Genomic DNA, 26,771 nt, shown 5'->3' with positions numbered 1-26,771 from the left:
TTAATTACATATTATTTCTTTAAATTAATAAACCATCGAACAGGGACATTTAATTCTAAGTGCTTATTACATCATACATTATTTCGTTGTATCTACTGCACAAATTGCTTTTAAGGCTCGGTAATATATTTTATACAAATTACAAATCTGTATATGCATGTGCTTTGTAAAAAATCAGTTTGTTAGCATTTATTGAAGATATTAAAGCTAAATGACAGAGACATTTTAACTTTTTTGGATCAATTCAATTATTTGCAGCTTTAGTGGAGTGGGTTACCCACAAATACATATGGATAATTGTTCTCTTTGACTTGTGTTGTTACTGCCTAGCAGTTAATAGTCTGTTATATGGCAGACAGATTAGTTACATAACAGCAGTGTGATTGTAAAACTACAGGAAAGATTTCTTGCAATGTGCACCGCACCATTACCCAGTGATAACTGTCTACCCACTGCAGGCAATGCATAAATTGTTATTCTAAACGGTCCCCTTACAAAAATCATTGCCTGTCTGCCCTTTCCAAGAGAGATAAGCACTTCTTGCAGCTCATGTCAGGCAGACTTGCATATTAGTGATAGAACTGTATGTTTTCTGTTTCAGCCTGAGCTTGTGTAGTGAGAACAGTGAGAAGTAGCATGATGCCAGCCATGAGAGGACTTCTTGCACCTCAGAATACCTTCCTAGATACCATAGCGACCAGGTTTGATGGAACACGTAAGTAATAATCGGATTATTTGTATCTTTTCACTATCTCAGTCACTGTATGTGCTAATACTTGCACTACATGCTTAAAGATAATTTATGTACAAGTTATTATCTGTACATGATGTAAAATTTCGCTTTCCAATATGATATGGTGATATTGTACAACCTTCTTAATTACATAAGGTGCAAAAGGAATGATGATTTCTGTAACCATATAACTTCGTTAAGAAGTGTTGAATTTAATCATGTATAGTATAATATACAAGAAAGCATTTTGATAACGGTTTACTCTTGGATGGGTGTTTTAAATATATTATACCTTGTATCACATAACAAGGAGTGCACATCTTTATACTTAGAAAGGTCATGCTCTGCATGACCATTTGTGGGATAGGCCTAGTTGGATATGTTCATGATGGTGAAATAACCACCATAAATTTACTTCAAAGGCCTGCTTCTTATCTCTTTTGGAGAACCCCCTAAATTCAATTGCAATTTTTCCCTTTTTTCTACTAAAACACTATTATTGTTCTTGATGATGATGATAATATAATTTATTCATATATTGCCACCAAATTGCGCAGCATTGTACAAAGGCTATGTAGTCATTAACATCAGTCCCTGCCCCATGGTGCTTACAGCCTTAACACACACACACACACACACACACTCTTACACTTTGTCAGCAGCCAATTAACCCACCAGTATGTTTTTGGAGTGTGAGAGGAAACTGGATCATTCAAACTTCATTTAGATCTCAAAGGAGAGTATAAATAAATGTTGATGATGATGATGATGAGAGTAAAGGGACAATGGCACTGTCTTTATTGTCCTATCCGCAATATCTTATTTTACTGGTATTTGTGAACATGAAAATGTGTCTCGGTTGGTATAAGATACAGAAACAAAAGTGATTTTGAGTTTCCAAATCAATGGAAAGGTGCTTCATTGCTGTGGCTGACAATGTAAACTAGATACTAAAATGTCAATATGCAAACTGAGCTTTTGCGTCATTAGACAAGACATTTAAATCAGCTTTAAGTGATGTAGATTACACTAATTAAAAGCACAAATGTTTTCTACTTGCTTGCTTAATATGTTTTTAGAGTTCCTGCATTTTGGTCTCCAATTAAAAGTATAGGCAGCTGGGGACGGCTGGTAAATTTTAGCCTGGGATAGGGGGCAAGACTCGACTCGGCAGCCTATTAGGAACATTTTAAAGGGAAAATAATGCAGGTGACCCAGCCAAAGGTAGCCGATATGGGACACAGGTCCGGGGTGCAACATGCCCCCCTGTCCCCCAGCCCAGCCTGTCCCTGATATGTAGACACCAAGGACCTGAGTCATTAAGGCGAGCAAAGCATAAAAAAGGAATAACTTTGCACCTGGGCAAAACCATGTTGCATTGGAGGGGTAGGTAAATTTAAAATGTGCGGACAGGTTTATAGTTTGGATAGGGCATGTCCTAGATCAACTTTAAATTTCAGTATAAAAGTAAAGCTATTTTGGATCTCCTGCGATCCTGCTATTATATTTGAAATTAATCCAGAGTAAGCAACCGCCAATCTGTTTCAATTGTGAAAATCCCCCCAGACTCAATATTGCAGTCCTATTTTTACCCTATATCCACTACTATCCTTCATTTTAATTAACGGTCGTATCCCTGGATACACCAAATTTGTCTAACCCTTTCTTAAACATATCTATTGAATCTGCCATCACAACCTTCCCTGGCAATGAATTCCATATCTTGACTGCCCTTACTGTAAAGAACCCCTTCCTTTGCTGGTTGTGAAATTTCCTCTCCTCTAACCTTAGGGGATGACCACGTGTCCTGTGTATAGTCCTTGGAGTAAAAAGTTCCCATGAAAGCTCTCTGTATTGACCCCTAATGTATTTGTACATAGTAATCATATCTTCCCTTAGACGCCTCTTTTCTAAAGTAAACATGCCTAAACTGGCTAACCTTTCCTCATAACTTAATGACTCCATACCCTTTATCAATTTTGTCACCCTTCTCTGAACCCTTTCTAGTTCCAAATTATCTTTTTTATAGAAAATCTCACCCATCTCACTTCTTAGGTGCCCAGAACTGTACTGCATATTCAAGATGAGGTCTTACCAACGGTTTATACAGTGGCAAAATTACACTGTCTTCCCTTGCATCTATGCCCCTTTTTATGCATGCCAATACTTTGTTTGCCCTTGCAGCTGCTGCTTGACATTGAGCACTATTGCTAAGTCTACTGTCTACGAGCACTCCCAAATCCTTTTACATTATAGATTCTTCTAAATTAATTCCATTTAATTTATAGATTGTGTGATTTGTTTTTGATCCCTGAATGCATAACCTTACATTTATCTGTGTTAAACCTCATATTCCATTTGGCCGCCCAATCCTCCAGTTTATTTAATTCCCTCTGTAGAGAAGCTACATCTTGCTCTGATTTTATTACCTTACAGAGTTTAGTGTCATCTGCAAAAATAGAAACTTTACTCTCTAAACCATCACCAAGGTCATTAATAAATATTATAAAAAGCAGTGGCCCCAGCACGGAACCTTGAGGTACTCCACTTAAGACTTTTGACCAATAAGAAAATGTTCCATTTATCACAACTCTCTGTTCCCTATTCTCTAACCAGTTTTCGATCCAAGTACAAATTTTGATTCCTAGACCCAGTTCCCTTATTTTGTAAATCAACCTCTTGTGTGGCACTGTATCAAAGGCCTTTTCAAAATCTAAGTAGACCACATCTACTGTCCTGCCCTGGTCTAAGTTCCCACTAACTTCCTCGTAGAAACTAATTAGATTAGTTTGACATGACCTATCCCTCACAAATCCATGTTGATTCCCACTAATAATTTTATTGCGTACCAAGTAATCCTGAATACTGTCCCTTAAAATACCTTCCAGTAGTTTCCCCACTATTGATGTCAGGCTTACAGGTCTATAATTCTCTGGTTGTGATCTCAACCCCGTTTTAAACAACGGCACCACATCTGCTATTCGCCAATCCCTTGGTACTGAGCCTGATGAGATTGAATCTCTGAAAATTAAGAATAGCGGTCTAGCTATTTCCGAGTTTAACTCCATAAGGACCCTTGGGTATATGCCATCTGGACCTGGAGCTTTATTTATCTTAATATTCTTCAGTCGCCTTTGGACTTCTTCCTCTGACAACCAAATATTAATTAATGGCATGGTTTCATTTCCATTTGTATGTATTACTCCTGCCATTTGTTCCTCTCTGGTAAATACTGAAGAAAAGAAAGTGTTTAATACCTCTGCTTTTTCCTTAGTATCATTTATCAATTCACCCATCTCACTTCTTAGGGGTCCTATATTATCTTTTTTAATCCTTTTGCCATTTATATACTTAAAAAAACTTTTTGGGGTTTGTCTTACTTTCTTTTGCAACGTACCTTTCATTTTCTAATTTAGCCAATCTAATTTCCTTTTTGCATGTTTTATTACATTCCCTGTACCTACGGAAGGACTCCTCTGACCCTTCAGACTTAAACAATTTAAATGCACGCTTCTTCCTTTGCATTTCTTCCCTTACCTTTTTATTTAGCCACATTGGTTTAGACTTAATTCTTTTACATTTATTTCCCATAGGAATGAACTTATACGTGTATGTTTCCAACAACATTTTAAAGACAGCCCACTTTTCTTCCGTATTTTTTCCTTCAAAGGCTTTGTCCCAGTCTATGCTCTTTATAGACTCCTTTAGCATATTAAAATTTGCCTTTCTAAAGTTTAAAGTCCTAGTTGATCCCTTATACCGTTGCTTCTGGAATTTAATTTCAAATGAGACAATATTATGATCACTGTTTCCCAAGTGCTCCTTTACTTGAATATTTGATATTACGTCTACATTGTTTGTTATTACTAGGTCCAGTATAGTCTGGTTCCTAGTTGGTTCCTCTACTAATTGGGACATGTAATGGTCTTTTAGCGTGCTCAGAAACCTATTTCCCCTAGCTGTACCGCAGGTCTCAGTACTCCAATCAATGTCCGGATAATTAAAATCCCCCATAATTAAAATTTGTCCTAGTTGTGTAGCCTTTTCAATTTGCTGTAGAAGTTGGGCTTCCTCATGCGTACTAATATCTGGCGGTTTATAGTATATCCCTATCAGCAACTTCTCTGAACTTTTTCCTCCGCTGGATATTTCCACCCACAAAGCCTCTATATTATCACCAATATTCTCGTATATAACTTCCTGAATACTTGGTTTTAATTCTGGCTTAATATAAAGACATACTCCTCCTCCCCTTTTATTTACCCTATCCCTCCTGAAGAGAGAATAGTCTTCCAAGTTGACTGCCCAGTCATGTGTATCATCCCACCAGGTCTCCGTAATACCTATAATATCATACTGCTCATTCATTGCTACTAGTTCTAACTCCCCCATTTTACCTGTTAGGCTTCTTGCATTTGCAAGCATACACTTAAGTCTATTGCCTCCCTTAGGTATTTATTTTTGATTTAAAAAGGGCCTCTCCTTATCGGCTATGCTTCCCTTTCCCCCCTCTCCACCCCCTTGACTCTTGTTAAATTCCTCCTTACTACTCTCAATGTCTATCCCATAAATACTTGCTTGCCCCTCCCCCCCGGAGCCAAGTTTAAAATCTCCTCCAACCTTCTAACCATCCTCTCCCCTAGCACTGCAGCCCCCTCCTCATTCAGGTGCAATCCATCACGACAATAAAAATGGCAACTGACCGAGAAATCAGCCCAGTGCTCTAAGAATCCAAAACCCTCCTTCCTACACCAATCTTTTAGCCACGCATTAACCTCCCTAATCTCCCGCTGCCTCCCTGGAATAGCGCATGGCACAGGTAGTATTTCCAAAAATACTACCTTGGATGTCCTTGCCTTAAGTTTGCGACCTATGTCCCTGAAATCATTCTTTAGGACACCCCTTCTTCCTCTAACTCAGTCATTGGTGCCAACATGCACAAAAACCGCTGGGTCATTCCCAGCCCCTCCCAACAATCTGTCCACCCGATCCGCAATATGCCGAGCCCGAGCACCCGGGAGACAACACACTGTTCGGCATGCACGGTCCCGGTAACAGATTGCCCTGTCTACCTTCCTAATAATTGAATCCCCTACCACCACAATCTGCCTGGGTCTCTGAGAAACTTAGGTCCCCTCTATGCTGGAGAGACCATTCCCCTGGTTGCTAGAGGATGCAGTCTCATCCAACTCTACCAATTCTGAACTGCCTTCCACAGTATCTTCATCCAATCTGGCAAATCTGCTGGGATTGCTTAGCTCAGAACTGGCCTGCCTCTTTCTCCCTCTGCTACCCCTACTAACTGTTACCCAGCTGCCTACCTGTGCATCCTCCTCTATCTCTGCTCCACCCTGCTCAGCTAACGCATTAACGGTGAGCTGTAAACTCTGCTCCAGGTTGGCAATGTCTCTCAATGTTGCAATGGTCTGCTTTAGATCAGTTACCTGGGCTTCCAAAGAGACCAATTGCTCACATTTCTCACAGAGGTATAAACCTTGGAACACTTGCTCCAAGTGTGCATACATATGACAAGATATGCATTGAGTGAGATAATCAAGCCTGCTACCACTCATCTTATTATGGCTAACCTAACTTCTTATAGCCTACAGTGAACTTGAGAGTACTAACCTTTGCTAGCCACTTACCTGATTAAACCCCTTCCTGGATTCAACTCCTTACTGGATCTAACTCCACACTTTAAACAAAACAGCACTTGAAATCAAATAAGCAGTGAAATCACAAGCTCAATGAAATCGCTTATTACCTCGTGTTAAATAGAGCTTGCACTCTATTAAATGAACAGTATACATTTGTGACGCCATATTATCTTAACACTACCATCCTACTGTCACCCAATATCTGCTCCTCTCCCCCACGTGATTCCCACTACCATCCTACTGTCACCCAATATCTGCCTCTCTCCCCACGTGATTCTCACTACCATCCTACTGTCACCCAATATCTGCTCTTCTCCCCCACGTGATTCCCTCTTCCATCCTACTGTCGCCCAATATCTGCCCCTCTCCCCACGTGATTCCCTCTACCGTCCTACTGTAACCCAATATCTGCCCCTCTCACCAAGTGATTCCCTCTACCATCCTACTGTCACCCAATATCTGCCTCTCTCCCCACGTGATTCCCACTACCAATATCTGCCTCTCTCCCCACGTGATTCCCACTACGATCCTACTGTCACCCAATATCTGCCCCTTTCCCCAAGTGATTCCCTCTACCATCCTACTGTCGCCCAATATCTGCCCCTCTCACCACGTGATTCTCACTATCATCCTACTGTCACCCAATATCTGCCTCTCTCCCCACATGATTCCCTCTACCATCCTACTGTCACCCAATATCTGCTCCTCTCCCCACGTGATTCCCACTACCATCCTACTGTCACCCAATATCTGCCTCTCTCCCCACGTGATTCTCACTACCATCCTACTGTCACCCAATATCCGCCCCTCTCTCCACGTGATTCCCACTACCATCCTACTGTCACCCAATATCTGCCCCTCTCCCCACGTGATTCCCTTTTTTTTTTTTTTTAGTTCCTTGTGTTAGGTGTCTAACTTATAACAAATATCTCTTTTAGCATTGCCCTCTTTAACATCTGTTGCCATATGTTGATAAATTGATATATATTCATCCAACATAGACCTTCTAGCAGTCAGCAAACCAAGATGAAGACATATTTATTATAGAACATCCATTTCCTCTCCTCCTTTGCAGCAACAGAGCTGGTGTTTGTAATTACTTAGTATGTTTTAATTTATCCTGACATTAGTGGACAGTTCCAAAGACAATACTTATTTGCCTTCCTTACATTTTGAATAGTACAAGAATACCCTGAAGGGGATTTTAATATTTTATATTAAACACATACTTTGCGCTAGCTAACAGATTTAAGTGAGCCTCCCTCCACACTTTGTTAATGATTCACGCAGTCCCTTCAAGATTTTATCTATTATTTCAATATCTTGAAAATCAACTATCCACTCTATAAGATAGCTTGGATAGAAAGAAATATCTAAATGCACCAAAAAGAAGCATGTTGGCCCTGGTTTTATGTATTAATGTCTAATAGTAGAAATATTTGCTTTTTAAAACTGCATATTTTTTGTACGATTTACCTTGTAGAGTAGGCTGGGCATGATTTATATATGCTATGCTTTGTGTATTTTATACGTATGCTATGCATACGTATAAAGGAATGTTGCCTAGGAAAATCCTGTCTACCAACTGCAATAGTTCCCATTCTACAATATGTTTTGCATACCAAATTCGCCTTACCCAGGGCTGGATTAAGGCTTTGGGGAGCCCAAGGCACTTAAGTAAGGGTAGGATCTAAAATTAAGGGCATAGAGGGAGAAAAAACCCAATACCTCTCCCGTTGCCCCCTCCATACCTCTCCCGTTGCCCCCTCCATAACTCTCCCATTGCCCCCTCCATATCTCTCCTATTGGTTGTGGGGCTGCCTGGCGTCTCCTCAGAACGCTCAAATAGAGCGCTCTGAGGAGTTGGTGAAGCTGGTTATTATATATTTCGCTGTGTGCGGGGTTGCTATGGATACAGTTTCCTGGCAGCTGTAGCTGGTGCTTACAAGACCATTTTGCGCATTGAGTCTAGAAAGAGAAGCACTGACCTGCTGCCAGTTACCTTCTATGGTGACATAGACAACAAGAACCCAGTGATACGCGCATTTGAAAATGGAATCAAACAGCTACTTGGTTTTATGAGAAAGCTGCATATAACTGCCTGCGGCGGTAGGCGCGGAGACCCCCTTAGAGAGGGGGGCTGAGGTATATGTCCTCTGTGTACCCCCTTTAATCCGGCTCCATTCGTACGCTTCTAGTACAGGTTGCTGTAATTCTCCAGCACATAAACAGCCTTATTACAGTATATGGTTTATTTCCACTGGAAGATAAAAACTAACATCACTGATTTACAAGTCATCTTTATTATCAACTGTAGTATATGAATTAAAATAAGAATCTCCCTTTTTACTGACCATATTAAACAGGCCATAACATAAACCATAAATCAGTGTTACACCCACTCATTTTAATTGATTGACATCTGCTTTGCCGGCCAAGTAGACACCAAGACAAGGGCACCTGCTGTGTCAAGTCAGTAATTTGTGGGTTAGCAATGAGGCTTCTTTATAGCAAGGTGGCAAGTTCTCAAGTTGTTGATCCCATGTACACTTTAACAAAATATACACACTTCCTTTAATTATTTTACTATACTGGATATATACATGTGTACAAAATATATGCATCTTAAAATATAGACCTTTAACAAAAAAAGCTGATGTAATAAAGCTAAAACCTGCATAAGCCCCTAAAATCCCTGAAACAAAAACAAGACAGCCATACGGTACATACAGCAACGCCTTAATTATACGCTTCAGCTTTGATTTTTCGCACAACTGTCGGTAAGACAAGGTCTGTAGTTAACTAGCTTTACTGAGATTGGAGTATAGTATAATCACAGGTCTGTGGCAGCTCATGCAGAGCAGAGACACTTTAAACCCTGTGTGTTTTTCTGTCCTCCCTCTGTGTAACTAGAGGTGATGAGAAGGGCTGAGCGCCAGCAGTAATAATACTCTGTGAGAACTCTCTCACTCCCCCAGGGGCACATCAATACATGTTATTTAGATGAAGGATTGCGTTGTAGAACAAGTCAACAACAAGAAAAATGATTTAGGAATACAAGCAATAGGCAGGAGATGCTGAATGTAAACAACCACATTGACTTTTAAGCCATGGATTTAACTTCCAGGGAAACAACAGAGAAAGGCACATGCTAGTATGAATGCAGTTGGGATAACTTACTGACATAGAGCAAACTAAACATGTAAATACGTCCGTGTGCAAGTGGAAGTATTTTTTTACAGCAAAGCCTTTGCACTGCTAAGGACGCAATTGACTTGGCCTGCAAATCCTTGTGCTTCCCTGTAAAAATTGATGCATTTGCATTAGAGCATACTTGCCAACACTCCTGGAATGTCTGGGAGACTCCCGAATTCTGGGTAGGACTCCCGGGAGAGTATGATAGTCACCCGCATCTGCCCACTTCCTAGTGAAGCGGGCAGAAATAAATCCAAAATGTCGCGATTCACCGGGAATCACGGGATTTGGCCCCGCCCCCTCTGTAAAATGACGCTGTTGCGTCATTCCATGACGGGGGCACGGCCATTGATGCAATGATGCAATTTTCGGAGCCCCACCCCCTGCACACTGATCTGCCCCTGGCAGCTCCCGAGTCATACTTGCCATAAGTTGGCAAGTATGCATTAGAGTAGGCATGTGTCGTCATTAAAAACATTTGAATTTTTGTAAATCCTTCTTATTTAGGGACATTTGCAAAATTGTATAAAAGTGGCTCATTTATATTTTGACGCATTTTGCTCCCTGAACATTATCATCATCAACATTTATTTATATAGCGCCAGCAGATTCCGTACTGCTTTAAAAAACAGTATTAAATAATAAAACAATACTGGGTAATACAGAGAGGTAAGAGAGCCCTGCTCGCAAGCTTACAATCTATGAGACACAGAGTCGTAACTTAGAATTCTAGCGCTTGGGGCGAGAAAGACAAATGCCGCCCCCCTAGAACTCAATTTTAAACTAAAATATTCCTAAATTGTGCCCCCCTTCAGCATTGCGCCCTGGGCGATCACCCCTGTCGCACAGCCCTAGTTACGGCCCTGATGAGACAATGGTTTGATGCACAAGGGCACATACTACATCATACTGCAGATTTGTCAAGCTAGAATGCAAAGTTTAAAAGTATTTAGTGAGCTGTGTGCTCAGTCACACAACTATGTTGGTCAGAGGGTTGTTGTCTTGTGTTAGCTGTGTAGAGGGTGGTAATAGGGTAAATTAGGGAGGGTTAAGAGAGTGGTAGAGGAATAGTATAAGCTTGTCTGAAGAGGTGGGTTTTCAGTGAACGCTTGAAGATGTGAAGACTAAAGGAAAGTCTTATTCTATGAGGGAGTGAACTCCACAAAGTGGGTGCAGCCCCAAAAAAGTCCTGTAAGCACAAATTCTGCCACAAAAGTTGCTGACTTACATGTGTATGTTGATGTGCACATATTTCAAGTAGAGATGCTCAGGCTCGGTTCCCTGAGAACCGAACACACCCGAACTTAGCAGATTTGAGCACCGAGCTGAGTCTGCTCAGTACTTTCGTGCACCCTTGGAATTGAAAATGAGGCAAAGTGTCATTGTTACATCGTCAGATCTCGGATCTCGCGATTTTTGGATTCTATAAGTACCGCCCTCCATGGTGATCCAGCACCATTTCACAGAGGAACACAGAAGGGGTTGCACAGTTCTTGTCAGTCTCTAGTGCAGTTGGGCAGCGTAGCATAGGTTGAAAAGAAAGAGGAGGGATAGCAGTGTTCTTCAAAGTCTCCAATGACATTCAGAAGAGCTCCATTGCTAATTGCCATTGCTGAAATAGAAATAATAGGTCTGGCAGACTTGGTCTTCTAAATCTGCAGTAATATTGTACTGTGTTATATAGGTAACATATAAAGAGGAGAGCTCCATTGCTAATTGTCATTGCTGAAATAGAAATAATAGGGCTGGCAGTGGTGTTCTTAATCTGCAGTCACATTGTACTGTGTTATCAAAATGGATTCACAGGAGTACACAGAAGACCAGGAGCACCAAGCAGCTGCTGGCACTAGTCATGATGATAGTAATCTCTCTACGTCATCTGCTAAAGCCTATTTTAATGTGCATAGTGTTTTTAAGTCAGGGAAACAAAAATGTAAAAAAACACCCTTTACCTTGGTCAAGAAAAAAAAAAGTTATCTGCAGAAAAAAATAAAATTGACAACATTATATTCTACACACGCAGTGGCAAGGAATGAATGAGGCCTTTGCCTTTCTCTATAAGTGCTAGTTCTGCAATTGTCACTGAGGCATCTTTTTGTAAGGTCAGTCATGACAAAGCAAGACCTTGTCATTCAGACTCCAAAAGTGGTGTCCAAATACTTTTACGTGTAAAAGCCAAGCTGGAAGAAAACAGTAAGGCATTAGAGGAAAATGTATGTTCAGATTCAGAAATGACACAAATCCCTGAGGAGAGTCTATCCACGAGTGCTATGTGTAATCCTGACCTGTCTGATAGTGTAGATAGTGTACCCATACAGAAAGCCCCTTTCAGCATTTCTGCAGATGTGTGCATGAACAGCTCAAGTGTAGCCGGTGATACACAAATTGAGGATGCCACGTTGTAATTGCAATAGGAATATGGGGGATATTTGTGTAGCTGATGAGGGCGCTAATGAGCGTGTTGATGAGGATGATGTTTGTGTAAGTCCTGCCCCAGTGGAAGCAGTTCTTGCACCTGATCAGAAGAAGGCCATTGTTATGCCTCAGCATAAGACCAAAAAATCCACCTCTTATGTGTGGAATTATTTGTACCCAAATCCTGACAACAGTTGTCTAGCAATTTGTAGCGTTTGTAAAGCCACAGTAATGTAAGCATTGATGTCTAAATAGACGTGTATATGTATTACCTTCCACTTTGCTGCTGTTTCATCAGTATTGTACAAAGTGTTTGTAATCTTTACGTCCTAAAGGTACCTAAATATATTAGAATTTTTGGGGAATTGGTACTGATTCGAAGCTCAGTGATGAACTTGCTTTTTGCTGTGAATTACAATGGCTCTTTTTAGTGCATTGTCTGGCACCCTGGATTGGTCTGGGACTGATAAAAGCACGCATCCCAGGGGGAGCAGCGCTCGTTGCCATATATTTGCTGCAGAATTACCACAGTTATCTGAGGAATGGGTGGAATGTTTAAATGAAACATAACTGATTTCATGACCCAAGGACAATTCAGTCTTGCACCACTTTTCTTTTCTGCCACTGATCTGTGCCAATGTTCCCTAGATGTGCTATGAACTGCCGTGTGTTTGTGTCATTGCTCTGTCGCTTGGCATCCAGCCAGGTCGCTGCAGGCTCTGTTTGAAACTATATGAAAATAATATTGTGACCTGTGAGGTGGTCAAAATTGACTGCAAATGACTTGCAATGAGTGTTATTGAGGTTAATAATAATTTAGGGGGGGGAAGCAAAAATATGTGATTTTAGCAAAAAAAAAATCGGCATCCAAAACCAAAACACGCAAGGGCGGTTTTGCCAAAACCAAAACACAAAATTAATCCAGATGCAAAACCAAAACCAGAACACGGGGGTCAGTGAACATCTCTAATTTCAAGACACTCACAATACATCCAAACAAAGCAGTATTTCTACATTAAGTAAATTTTAGATTGACATATGTGACTGCTTACGTTTAACAATGGCATAGAGATGCAGCTTGATAGTGTAACACCCCTTTCATACTGCAGCCTTGACCCAGGTTTCGCCGGAGCTCGGGAGGCTGCAGTATGAATGACTCCAGGTCTAATTGCCGGGTCGGCTGACCCAGGAATTAGACCCGAGACTTTTGGTGGGGTAATTCATGGGTCCGATCCGGGTCGCCCGCACTATGAATGGTGAGAACTGGGTTTTCAAACCCAGGTCTCACCAGACACAATATTAAAGCTCCTCTTGTGATGTTGCCATGGAGACCAGGGTAGACCTGTGTTCAGTATGAACAGGGTCTACCCGGGAATTTGACAGGTAAGAGCCTCTGCTTCCCCTGCAATATCTCGGGTTCATATACCCGGGATATTGCCAGGGCAGCAGTATGAAAGTGTATTAGTTATGTAACACATGATCACACGCCTGTTCTGTAGTAGCGAGGTGTTATGCGTGGCTATATGTGTCTTCTTTCTCACCTTTGACCTTCTGACAGTGTTTCCATATGAATCCTCACTGCACTTAGTGATGTATGGGTTCTGATGGCCAGGGATCCATTCAAGAAAATCCTTCCTAGCACCAAACCGACCCTTACAACAACTTCAATCAGACACAATAGATTGGGCGCTGAAACGACCTAGCACATTTTATTTAGTGCAAAACGAGCAATGGCAAACATTAACTTTTTTAAATCAAAAATAGAAATATAGATGCAAAATTTAACAGCAAATAACAGCTCTGGAACAATATGACGAAGCCAGGGTCAAATATGGCAACAAGATGCAATAAACACAATGACAACTGAGTCAGAATAGCAATTTTTGAGAACTTATAGATATAATGCAAGAGGTACCTCTGAGGCATTCAACTTAAACCGCTCTCTTAAAATATAAACTTTGGAATTAATCTAACAGAACATGTAAATATGACTCTAGGTCAGACTCAAACTTAAATAGCAAATAAGAAACAATACTCTAAGAATAAATTAATGTGTCCCTGCAGCTACGCACCATAAATGCCAGTTGTAGATGTGGGTGTGGAAAGACCTAACTAGAATGCAGAACACAGAACAGGAACTTCCCAGCATGCATAGCCAATGACCTCACTTTCTGCTAGGCACTGATAGGTCATACATTTACACCAATCACACTCTATAAAACACAATAAGCACGTTGGAGTACTTTCTTTTGGGGGTGGATAGTACATGAATATATTGAGGTCCTATAAGAGTAAATTGAATAGAACAGTATTTAAAAACTAGGAATTATTTAGTGAAACAGCACAGTTAATTGTAACAGTCTCTGTCTGTAGCAGCTTGTACACTTCAATGTAACATTGACAGTCCTACAAGAATAATTTGACACCCTCTTTAAAATGTAGACTGTTCTATCCACATTTAAGAACAAGGAAAACTGTAATACTGGTTCACAATAACTAACAGACCTCTTGACGCACATGCTTTGATGTGCTGGACTATAATTCTACAGAAATTCTTTTACCTCAACTCCACATATAATTCTGCACTAATATTGAAGCAATTCAACTGGCACAATGACAGTTTGCATGAGCTCATATTTAACTAGTCTTTCCTCTTAATGCCAACTCTTGCTCAGTGAATAAGCAATTGAATACACTGCCAGCAGGCTGGGGACCTCGTCTGAGGTTTTTCTCTCTCCACTATCATTTTTTCCCACTGGTGGACCAAGCAGTTTGCCTCCACATTGGTTATCATGTTGGGGTCTCAGCCCTTCCTCCAATCTCCACACTGATGTCTCCACCTCTCTGGGTGTCATGCTGTGCTGCTCTCCCACACACATCCTGCTCTCTTCTTCCTGTCTCTCCTGTTGCTGGCTTCATGCCCTTGCTGCTCTGCGCTTTTTGCTTATTTTTCACCCTAGTTCCTCCTTTCCTGCTCCTGTGGGCTTCTGGGAGGTGCCCACTTCAGTGCATGCTCCCGAATTTCTGGGGGTCCTCCCGGACTCCTGGGAGAGCAGGCAATTCTCCTGAATCCTGTAAATTAAATAGAGTGGGCGGGGCTTAGTGGTGCTGCACATGGCCCGCCCCCTGTTTTTATTGGTCCAAAATAGTTTTGGGGTGGGGCTAATAATGTGATTCTTTGAGCCCCGCCCCCATACACCCATCTGTCCCCCGGACCTCCCGGGAAACAACTTGCTTATGTTGGCAAGTATGGTGCATGCACACAAAGACTCAAAAGCACTGGGGCTACAGTTAAAAATTTGAAAGTTGCATTACATAACATATTGTGATGAAGTGTCATATACACAAGAGAGAATATTGTCTGTTGTTTACCAGCTCGTAAAGCCAATTTAAATCTTCTTTCCTGCAGTAGTACAAAATAAGAAAGGACAAATAAGAAATGCAAATAGATTAATGCAACTTTACATAATATCGTCACAATGTTATTAATTGACATCCATTAACTGGAGGGGTCAATATGTAAGGAGCCAATCAGAAGCGGCTAGATAGTGATACTGATATCATCATCACATATCTATACCTCCGATATCCGCTAAAGATATGCCTCTTAAGAAGCGAATCTGGGGATGGGTCCAGGTCTTATTAGGGGGGTGTGTTACACTTACATCTCCAGACATAAAGGACAGCAAATCTAAGATATGCTCCAATTTAGACATCAATGCATAATGTGATGAAACCTACCTAGAATAGGCTGTTGTACATTTAGACCACGTCCCTACGCTATTTTCCTGCCAGGAGAATGAAGGAGAGACTAATGCTTGCATAGAGATCAGTGATATCTGTGGTATAACAGACTGACTGAACACTGTGCTTTATAACAGAACAGGAACGGAAGAAAATAGAAAAGATCCTACTCTGATATCTGCTTCAGTAAAGCTCCCAAGTACACTGTATGTACTCTACTCAGCACATTGTGAATAGAACACAGACAAAGGAAAATTTAAGGACAAACGGCATGACCTGTTGAGACTTGTAGTTCCACAATTGCTAGAGCTGTATGTTGCTTTCCTCTGATATATGTTGGCAGGTATAGGGATAATACAGACCCCACTATACATATGACCATTACACAAGAAAAAAAAATGGAGCCTCTCGTTGTCGCACAATGACCCCAAACCCTTGCTCCTCAATCCAAAACTGCTACTACATTATTTTGATTACCAGGATCAGACTTTATGGAAAGTATAATATTGGTGGAAAGAAGAAAGATAGAGTTAAAGAATATGAACCTGTAAATTGGCTGCACAGGGAAAATCAATACTTTTTCCTGAAGACCCCCATCCTTCTATAAGGATAATAAATGTCTTGCGTGATTTAGTGTTATATTAACCTTGTAGTTGATATAAAAATCTTGAGCACAAACAATATGTAGAGGATATTTATCAAGTTGATGGGGACTTGGAGCAGCAGTAGCCAAAGCAAGTTACTTGATAGTAATTTGATAAATGAAAATAAACACAGTAACTCATCAAACAAAAAATGACAGCATCTCAAGATCCAGTGATTTTATTAGAATATATTTTTTGAGTAATCGATTGTGTTTGCTGATTGGTGTATCTTGAATCTATATTTATTAGTTGAGGTTTACATACAGATATTTGAGATTTCAGTTTTTAATTCTAAAAGTCGTGCTCTATGTCCTATGCTAAACACAAGCATGTCTTGAAGTATGTATATCAGACAATTACTTTTATTTTACATACTAATTGTTCACTGAATCAGTAAGTCAGCTGTCTTACTGAACAGCCTCCTTGCAAATTGTGTGGGTACCATAATGTTCAGTTTTTTATTAAATGACCTATGTAAATATTTGTCGGGACAGCCTCCATCTTATTGGCCAATTTATCCTTCTCTATGGTAGGTTGAAATCATACAATATGAATACTAGATTAGACCTTAGATCTTCATCTTAACTTCAGTTAATTAAAGTGATGTAAAATAATTATGGAGTTATGTAAATCTCCCTGTCTTCGGTTTTAAGTGTTCACTTTACCTGCTCAAATTTCTCATCCCTCTTCCCTCTCTTTATTGTATCCCCCATCTCTATCCTGTCTGTTTTATTCTGCCTCTACCCTTTCTCTTACTCATACTCCTCCTGTCCTTCTTGACTTTCTATTACTCTTACTCTCCCTTCTGTCCCTCTATACTTTCCCTTACTCTCCCTCCTGTCCTTCTACCCTTACTCTTACTCTTCTCCCTTTTGCCATTCTCATGGTTTTCTCTTTCTTCTTCTTTTTCACTTGCATCTCTTTCTCAACCCCCTCTCTACTCTCCTTTTTCAACTTGCTCTCTTCTCTCTCTCCCCTTTTTTGTCTTTACAGACAGCAACTTTGTCCTTGGCAATGCTCAGCTGCCTCACTCCTACCCTGTGGTGTATTGCTCAGATGGGTTTTGTGAGCTCACTGGCTTTTCCCGTGCAGAGGTCATGCAGAGGTCTTGCACTTGTACCTTTTTGTATGGTGCAGACACCGGGGAACATATCCAGCAGTGCATCCAGAAAGCACTGAGTGATAAACAAGAGCTTAAGGCTGAGTTGCTGCTTTATAGGAAAAATGGTGAGTAAATGTGTAAATTCATTGTGTAAAGTGATTGTTCAAGGTCCAAATAAATATAATTGCTATTAATATTTAGAAAAAATATACCTGTGCTTAATGCCTATTTGTGTATGTACATTTCTTAAATACTTCTGTTTTTAAAGCAAAAATCTATCAAACTTGTAAGTGTGGATTTATTTTTTTATTTTTTACCTGATTACCTTACATATCATTAGATTCAATGTTGTTGTTGTTGTTGTTGTTGTTGTTGTTGTAGTTATTATTATTATCCTGTGTATATATAGGGCACCACAAAGGGTTAGCAGTGCTGTACAGAGGGCATACAACAATTCAGTGCATAGCATTACAGAACAATACAATAAACACACAGCAATACAAATCACAACACAGATATCAATAGCCATACTAGGTGCAAGAGGGTGGGAAAACAGGATTAGAGACACTGATTGAAGAAAAGGAAGGTGTGTAGTCCAATAGCCCAGGGAATGAACTGAAGGGGCACTCGGAGGACTGGAAACCCCGGGGCATAACACCTGCGAAGGGGAATCTGTCTTCCCCTGTCCTGCCACTGCACACAAGGAATCGTCCTTTTAGAAGGCTCCCTCCTCCGACTGATCCATGCGATCATAGCTATTCTCTAATGCTAAACATTATTATGTAATAATCACTGTTTTTGAAGCTCTCCTGTTATTTATGGCTAGCCAGGGAAGAAATGAGCTGCACAAAGCACAGCTTCCCTGCCCTTTGGCCCATTCAAATCTAGTCTTGATTGGTTGAGTCAGTGCAGTCTACACCTACTCCCAGATTGTCCTCCCTCAAACATCCACTAGGTTTGGTACAGTATTTTACGTGCTTATTTGTATTTATGGCAGAGGTGGACTTGGCTCTATATATAGAGCACATGTTGCTGTATTATGTTTGTACCATTTTGTACTTCAGGATGAATCATCAGTATCACATCCTTGTAAGTTTCTGAGCAATAAAAACTACTGTGTTGAATCCAGGGCCCTGAGTCAATGCTCTGTATGCTACTCGACAGTCCTGATCCAAATCAAGCTATTAGGAAGTAGAAGCTATAGCCACAAGCAAAGAGGTGCTGCATCAGTTTTAACAAACACCCAAAAGTAAGAGTTTAAAGGTGCCAGTGTATGTTCGGAACCCCTCTAGCCGGTACAGCAGAACCCGGAATCTACTCTGCCAGTCAGGTGTTCACTGGAGCCCCTAGTGGTGGGGACAGACTGGGCTGCAGACTGACAGAGGGTCGTGAAGTGTGTACCGGCTGGGGAGAACCCAGGTAAGCAAAATGAAGTCCAGGCAAGGGTCAAAGGCCGGCAGAAGATAGCAATTCCAATAAACAGGCTGAAGTCAAGGGTCACGAGCAGACAGGAAGGTTGGTAAACACGCCAGAGGTCAGGGTCACAAGAAACACAGGCATGGTCCAAATCCAGGCAAGGGGTCATACACGGGCAATCCAACAAGATATCCAAAGAACAGGAGCAAGGAGCAGAGCAGGTCAGCTATAACCGGCAGGGAGGCTAAGCTTTTTATACCCAGACCAACCAATCAGGGCTTGTCCCTGAAACATACACAGCGGCAGTATACTTAACTAAATTAGCCACAGGCTGGACTAGTTAGCTGGAGGGCACTGTGCGCGCGAGCCCCCGGCCTCCTACATTGCCGGGACGCGGCGCTGAGCAAGAGGCGTCTGACCATTGCCTTGGCAACGGTCGGGTCTTAGTCGGAAGTGACGTCCCGGTCGTCAAGGTGACCGCCGGGATGCCAGAGGGCGCTGGACAGTGTAGGAGCCTGGTGGTGGCAGCGACTACATTCCTACAACTGGTGGTCAGTTGGCATTTACAGTCAGTGAGTGCCTGATGTCCAAGTAGCACCAGTAGGAGTGGTCAGTAATAACCGGTTACCAACGTTAAAAGGGAACCCCAAGACAAGCTGTAAAACCCCAGCTAAACCTTAACCCTAACCCTAACCTCTAGGGTTAGGGTTAAGGACTCGGCATTGCTGCTTTAAAAATACTGATATAGCGGTCACCATTTCAAATGATGTCAAAACACCCCGCCGTCATTACTGGTGGTTGCGATTTCTCAGCAGACTGTCGGGGACTTCTTTTGTCATTATGAAGGTCAGTCTGCATTTATTGACTGTCGGGCAAGTCAGTTTTGTTAATTTTTTTTCATTATACTCACTGTCGTTTTTGTTAGCAACGTTAAACCATACCCCACCCTAATACAGCAGGAACATTTGATCATTGTGAACTCTCCTTCCCCATTTAACATAGAACTTATCATGTAACTATTTTTGAAATTGGCACAATTTTCCCCCTTTGCCCATAACAGGTGACTTGAATGCTACTATAGAGAACCAACTGTGCCACTCTGTACTTAGGGGCACAACCACAGTAGTTGTGACTTATCTTTCGGAATGATATTTGATATTGTTGTAATTCCATCATATTTTATATATAAATGTGCGGGAGGTTATGACTGGTTTATTGAAGAGTTATGTCTCTGGGATATGTCTGAGAAGTTATGGAAGGTTAAAACTTTTGGACTATTTTTGGACAAGCCATAATTAACACCCAGGAGACATTTCCTCCCTCACATTAGCATATACACTATTCCTGTGCAGAGTACATTCCAGGGAAAGGGGGTTTGTACATCTAAAAATGATACACATTGTTATTGAAATGGATGAAGAATCATTAATTGCTTAGTTGTGATCTTGAAACCAAGAAAGGATCCAACCAAACAGGAGTACAATCATCCCATTTTACTAATAAATGTGGACACCAAAATTGTATTTAAATTGTTAGCTCTCTGCATAGATTAAGATTGTTATTAATCACTTCATACACAAGGATAAAGCCATGTTTATGCCTGGTCTATCTACTGTCACTAACATCAGAAGGTTATATACTAATATAGAAGCCCAGCATGGCAGCTCACAAATTGTTGCCTCTCTGGATGCCGTTTAGTCTTTTGACTTGAATAGGACTTCCTATGGCTATGTGTCCTGTATGCAGGAGAAGGGTAGTGGATCAACATTCTGGTTGAAAGTGTTGTACACATCTCAAAGGGCTACAGTTAAAACAGGTGTTCAAATATCTGCTGTATGTCTTTGGGTAGGGGCCCTTTATCACCAGCACTGCAAGCAATAACTATTGAACCGCATAAATACTGCATAGTGATCCCAAAATAATGGTTCGTAAAAAAGGAGGGGTGCAAAAAAAGTCTCTATGTTGATGACATGTTAGTATATCTTGCTCATCCACAGAACTCATTATAGGACATGTGAAACACTATTGATTTATAAGGGAAATTGTTAGGACTCACAATTGGGACAAGTTGGTAATTTTCCACATATATCTAGGATACCTTTCATTTGCGTAATTGCCCTTGTCAATTAAAGTGGCAAAACTAATTAAGATACTTAAGGATCTAAGTAAATAGGGATCCAAAATAATATATCAAGTGTAACTTAAGCCCAATAATAGAGTACATTAAATGTAAAGTAACTACTTGGGATAAACTCCTTCTATCACTAATTGGAAGAATAAGCTTAACGAAAAGGATACTACTTCCAAAATGAAACTACATGTTTATAAAGCCCCCTAAAACCTTGCGGTCTAGGCGACCTCTTCATTTCATGCAATCCCAGCGTCCTATTACAAAAACAATTGAAACACCAAATTAGCACATCTGTAATTTGTAGGAAGCTCATAAAGTAGCCTGCAGAGTTCATCAAATCGCAACATTCACTACCTTGTGGGACAAGGAAGGGTTTCCTGAACTGACATCTCTCCCCTCCCAAACACAGTGGAAATATGCTGTATTTTCAACATTGATCAAATATACAGAGAAGGGAGACTGCACCCATTAGAGGAGCTTGACAATGAAAATGAAGCTGCATGCAACTACTTATTAATATGTACAACTCAAACACGTGATCAAGACACAGTTTAAAATAACCCTATCAGGATATAGACCTTTTAACTAAATAATATCTACCACTCAATTCATTTTTGAGGAGGAGATAGACTGGGAGGAAATATTAGCTCTTAAAAAAAAATGTAACGTATGTGCCCGTAATGAACTAACGCAAATAAAATTCACCCATAGACTCTATTAAATGATGCAAAGGTTATTCAAAATAATCTATGGAGTAGGCAAGTCTGGAATAGGATTAAAGTGCTCCTTGACTCCCACATGACAATAAGTCCCACAATCCTGCAGATATTGCAATCCTTTCTGCACAGTTTTTTGCCAATCTGTATAATCAGCGGGATGATATTGCCCCCCCACCAACTGACTGCAAAGTCGATTTTCACATTCCTTAACCATTTACACCTCCCCTCCCTGAATGGTGAGAGTTTAGCATCCCTCAATCTCCCCTGGTCCCAGCGAAAAGTTGAAGAAGTTATCAAGCACTTTTCTAGAGACAAGGCTCCTGGTCCGGATGGCTATATTAATGCTTTCTTTACCACTTTCATGAATGAATTGGCATTTATCTTAACTAAACTGTACAATGGCATTTTGAGTGGCGACAGCTATCCGGCTAAAATGCTGGGGACTCAAATTATTACAATCCCGAAGCCTATGCCCAGACTATCCTCTTTCTACTCATAGCCTTCTCTCTGTTTTGGACGCTTTACAGATCTAGGATAAGCTAATCAGGTCACGAAAAGAATGGGTGCACCCCACTTGTAACCTGTCCCTTCAAGCATTGTCCAAGATTATAACTTATTTGAACCTGTCTTCATGCCATGTCTTGGGGATGATTTCTCTTAAGAATATTCTTGCCTAGGATTTCCTCCTCTATTTTTCTCTCCTCCAGGACTGCTTGATATTCTACTCAGATATGTATAAATACATTCAAATCAGGCACTGGGTTACAGCTGCTTTCAGGACTCCCCACCCTCTATGTTTACCCCCTGCTCCACTGATTTTGGTATCAGAATATTCACTCTCTGGCCCTGTCTCCCAAGGTTTCTTCCAAGTTGCATAGGGAGGCAGATCTTCACCAGACCTTCTTGCCTCAACAATGTAAGAAAATATATGTTACTGTTCATCGTATGTCTAAATGTATCAATCATATCGAAATACAGGTCAAACTCCTTAATCCATTATATCTTGGTGCCGCTTGATAGCACACCGTCTGGCCTGCCCAATCGAAATTTTGTTGGTCAGCAATGTACACAAGTTGCTGATATATTCCATGTTCTTTGGTCCTGCCGGCTAATTCAATCACTTTGGAGATAATTTTTTAAATTTTATATCGACTGTGCTTGGGAATACTGTTGCTCCGGATCCTGCCCTGGAACTCCTTCGCAATTATCCGGCCTCTGTCCCACAGCATGATTGATATGTCCTGGGATATATTTTAATTGTGACAATAGCCCAAAACTGAAAGTCCACAGCCCCACCTCCGATCTAAAATTGTTTTGAATATCCAGTATAATCTTGACATGGAGACCATTGATATGCCCGATTCCACATCTGCTCCAGCTCCTATTATGAAATGGTTTAAAAGGCACTGGTACACCACAGACCGAGCAGGCTTGGCTCAGATAGATTCTACCTCCCCTTGACCCCACTCGCCCTTTGCTTTACTTGAATCCCCTCAGCATTGATTGTCAGTTCTTTTTGGTTTTTTTTCCACTTCTGGGTTGGCTAAACATTGGTGTTATAGCCCTCCCTTATATCATGTTGTTATAGTACTTTTTGTATTGTGCATCAGTATCCTTTTGTGATTGATTGTGATGCCCATATGGAGTAATTTCCCTATGTGTGGGGAATCCCCATTGTACCCTCCCCCCTGAATTTCTATCTAGTTATATGTCTTTGAAAAATTTCAATAGAAAAAATGAATGATGAAGACAAAATAACATTTCAAAAACTCATCCCCCAATAGTGAGAGATTCCAAGAGAGGACTCATTTAATCATCATGTGTGGGAATATATGATATGATATGGAATTTCTTAAAAGTATCTTGGATAACAATTTATCATTTAATCCTTGTCTATGCCTGTTAGGTCTGATAGATGAGTTCAACTTATCTAATCACATTCAGTTTTTTTAGTTTTATACGTTAGATGGACTTTGACCAAAGATTGGTGGCTGCCTTCTACTCCCTCATCTAGGCTTGATAAAGTTAATTAACAAAGGACTTGCATTTCATAAACTGGAATACATTCATAGGTAGTGCCCTGCAAAATTTGAACAAATATGTGCCCATCTGCTCAATGTAGGCTGACTATGGTATGAAGTGATTACTGTATAAAAATAAAACAGTGGTACACAAGGGGAAATATCAAATATGTTCCTTTTTATTATATCAAGCAGTAAAATACACTGCAAGGTTGAAATCAATATGTAATCTGTCAAGATATGTGTTTAGCAGCAAGCCACATGTGAAACAATTGTATTTTGCTTTCAATTCACATTACAACATCTATAAATAAGGAAGTACTAATCCTACTGTGTAACATATTTTTAACCTTTATAAGCTCTTAACAAGGAAGTGGTCATTTTATGGTCAAATATATAATTTTCACACAGGAAAAACTATAGCTTGAAATTGTGAAGAATCAACCTATGGAAAAAGCTTATGTAAGAACAATGATGATCATTAGTCACAGGATACGGGTATCATATGAAGACCATCTAACTATTGTGAATAAAAACTCAAAATATAAAATTAAATGTAACCTTGGGGTAACCTTACTGTTTTGAGATATAAATGACAGTCTGATAACCGACTTTGATGTGATGTTTTTATATTTACCAACATACATTTCTGTCATGGACCAAAACTCCACATAATATTTGGTCGACAATTAAAATGTAGACAGTTTTATATGGTTAGAGTTAGGGTTAGGGATATAATTGTCGGCATAATTTCAATTGTCTACATTTCAATTGTGAACCTAATAATACTGCCTACATTAAAATTGTCAACATAATAATACTGTCTACATTTTATTTGTCAACCTAATTACATTTCTACATTTTCTACATACTCTACATTTTATTTGTCAACCTAATAATACTGTCTACATTTTAATTGTCGACCTAATAATATTGTCAATGTTAGTATTGTCATCTTTAAAACCCTGTCAATACTATAGTGTCGACCATATAAATGTCACTGACGAAGATATGTATCACAACCTTTTATACAATATCCAGAAGTGCCCCAATAATTTTATACTCTTTTCTTTCACTCTTTTGAATCCAGTTTTGAAAGTCTAAGGGTGCAATAATGTAGCTAAAGAAACTGGTTTAGGAATAGATCTACTGAATTATATATTATCGCCTATAAAGAATGTTCTAATATCTAGTGCGGGTTAGAAACTTTTTTTTTTTTAATGTTGAATGTCAAGGAACGGTCTCATATACATCATCATCATCATCATCATCATCATCATCATCATCATCATCATCATTTATTTACACATTTTGTGGGCTGGAATTCATGAATATTCAACTGACTCATTCACCGGGAACCAGTTACATCACTGACAAGAAGCACGAAGTGCTTCAAAGATGTAACCCATTCCCTGTTGAGTAATAGTCTGCCTTCTAATGAATGTTGGCTCCCCCCGCTTCCACTGTAAAGTGCAGGAACCACTGTAAATATTCATATGTGATACATTGTTTCAGTTGACTTTCTATTTTGCAGGTTCACAATTCTGGTGCTTGCTGGATGTTGTACCCATCAAAAATGAGAAAGGGGAGGTGGTTCTGTTTTTAGTTTCATACAAAGACATCACAGATGCCAAGTCCCGTGCTGGAACAGACAGCTGGAAAGAGACAGGTACAAGAAGAGTTTTTCTGAATGTTGAGAAATCTCTACTTTACATTCTTTAAAATGCAGGAGTATAAAATAATCTTGGTTGATGGCAGCATCTTCTCTTGGCAGGGAGGGGAGAGCTGCATACTCGTGCTACAGGAAAAGGGTTTAATGCCAATCGTAGACGAAGCCGTGCCGTTCTTTACCACCTTTCAGGGCATCTGCAGAGACCAAATAAAGCCAAAGCTAAACTTGGAAAGGTAAATACAGTCTTCAAATCTAAATGAATGATTAGTGAATTGACACATCAGAAGGGAGATATAGACCCTCTGGATACTATCCATGATTCATGGTTTATTTTGCACCAGTTTTGATGCAGGCTCTTGGTAGCCACTTTAACTTACATCAAGCAACATGTCCATGTGTATGTATAAGGACTATAACAACACAAGTTAAAACTTTTCATCAATAATATAGAAGTATGATTAGTTCTTACAGAACATTGCTAACCTACGACTGTATAACCCTGTATAATGAACCTTAATCAAAAGGTCTCCTTTACTACATTCTCTTTCCTCAGAGTGTTTTTGGAGAGAAGCCTCGGGTTCCAGAATATAAAGTTGTCTCTATGCGTAAATCTCCTTTAATACTCCTGCATTATGGACATTTCAAAGCCTGCTGGGACTGCCTGATTCTTCTTGCCACCCTCTATGTAGCAGTGACCGTTCCATACAGTGTCTGCTTAAGCACGGGGAAAGAGGAAGGTACCCAAGGTCCACGCAGCCCGCCCAGCGCATGTGATCTTGCTGTGGAAATCCTCTTCATACTAGGTGATTATAGGATTTATAGACCTGCAGTCTACAGCGTTATTTCACGGCAGGTTTCTCAGTTATTCAGCCTACTAGAGCTGGTCTTACAAAAACACACAATGGCTATGAAAGTTCTAGACTTGCTTCTGTAAGAGACCAAAAATGTGATGGTGTTGTAAACAAAAATATCCATTAAGGTGATAATCTGTCATAGTTTTTAATGCATGAAGCATGATTCATTCTTTAATATTGAATTTTAGATTATTTTCATACCAAAATGTTGGACTCTCCTCTCTAGAGACAAGTGGGGGGTAACAATGTTTTTTTAAAACGCCACATCTGTCAAAATAGTAATGCCATTATATGTCTTCTGTACATGTGCTCAAAAGTTTAAGTGTCAGATTGCTTATCTAAATAATTATTTCTGAGCCAGTTGCATCCCAATGTATTCATTCTCAAAACAGTAAGAGACTTATTTGAGTAAGGGTTAAGTGGCTGTTATGCTACAACTGTGGGGATTGAATATTAGAGTTATCCTAA

General features: G+C 40.2%; 1 protein-coding gene across 1 annotated transcript in view; it reads left to right on the top strand.

Annotated features, from left to right (window-relative positions):
• The first annotated feature begins 629 nt into the window (after positions 1–629).
• Positions 630–26,771, top strand: part of KCNH3 (potassium voltage-gated channel subfamily H member 3) — a 47,137-nt gene continuing 20,995 nt past the window's right edge. Inside the window, exons 1-5 of the mRNA XM_075199614.1 lie at positions 630–715; positions 17,382–17,615; positions 25,312–25,446; positions 25,552–25,682; positions 26,003–26,252. Coding sequence (XP_075055715.1) covers positions 637–715; positions 17,382–17,615; positions 25,312–25,446; positions 25,552–25,682; positions 26,003–26,252 — 829 coding nt within the window. The 5' untranslated portion in view covers positions 630–636. The remainder of the gene's footprint in view (positions 716–17,381; positions 17,616–25,311; positions 25,447–25,551; positions 25,683–26,002; positions 26,253–26,771) is intronic.

Source organism: Mixophyes fleayi, chromosome 2 (genome assembly GCF_038048845.1).
Source record: "Mixophyes fleayi isolate aMixFle1 chromosome 2, aMixFle1.hap1, whole genome shotgun sequence".
Lineage (NCBI taxonomy): Eukaryota > Metazoa > Chordata > Amphibia > Anura > Limnodynastidae > Mixophyes > Mixophyes fleayi.
The sequence above is the reverse complement of the archived record's forward strand: the minus strand, read 5'-3'. Positions and strand labels throughout refer to the sequence as shown.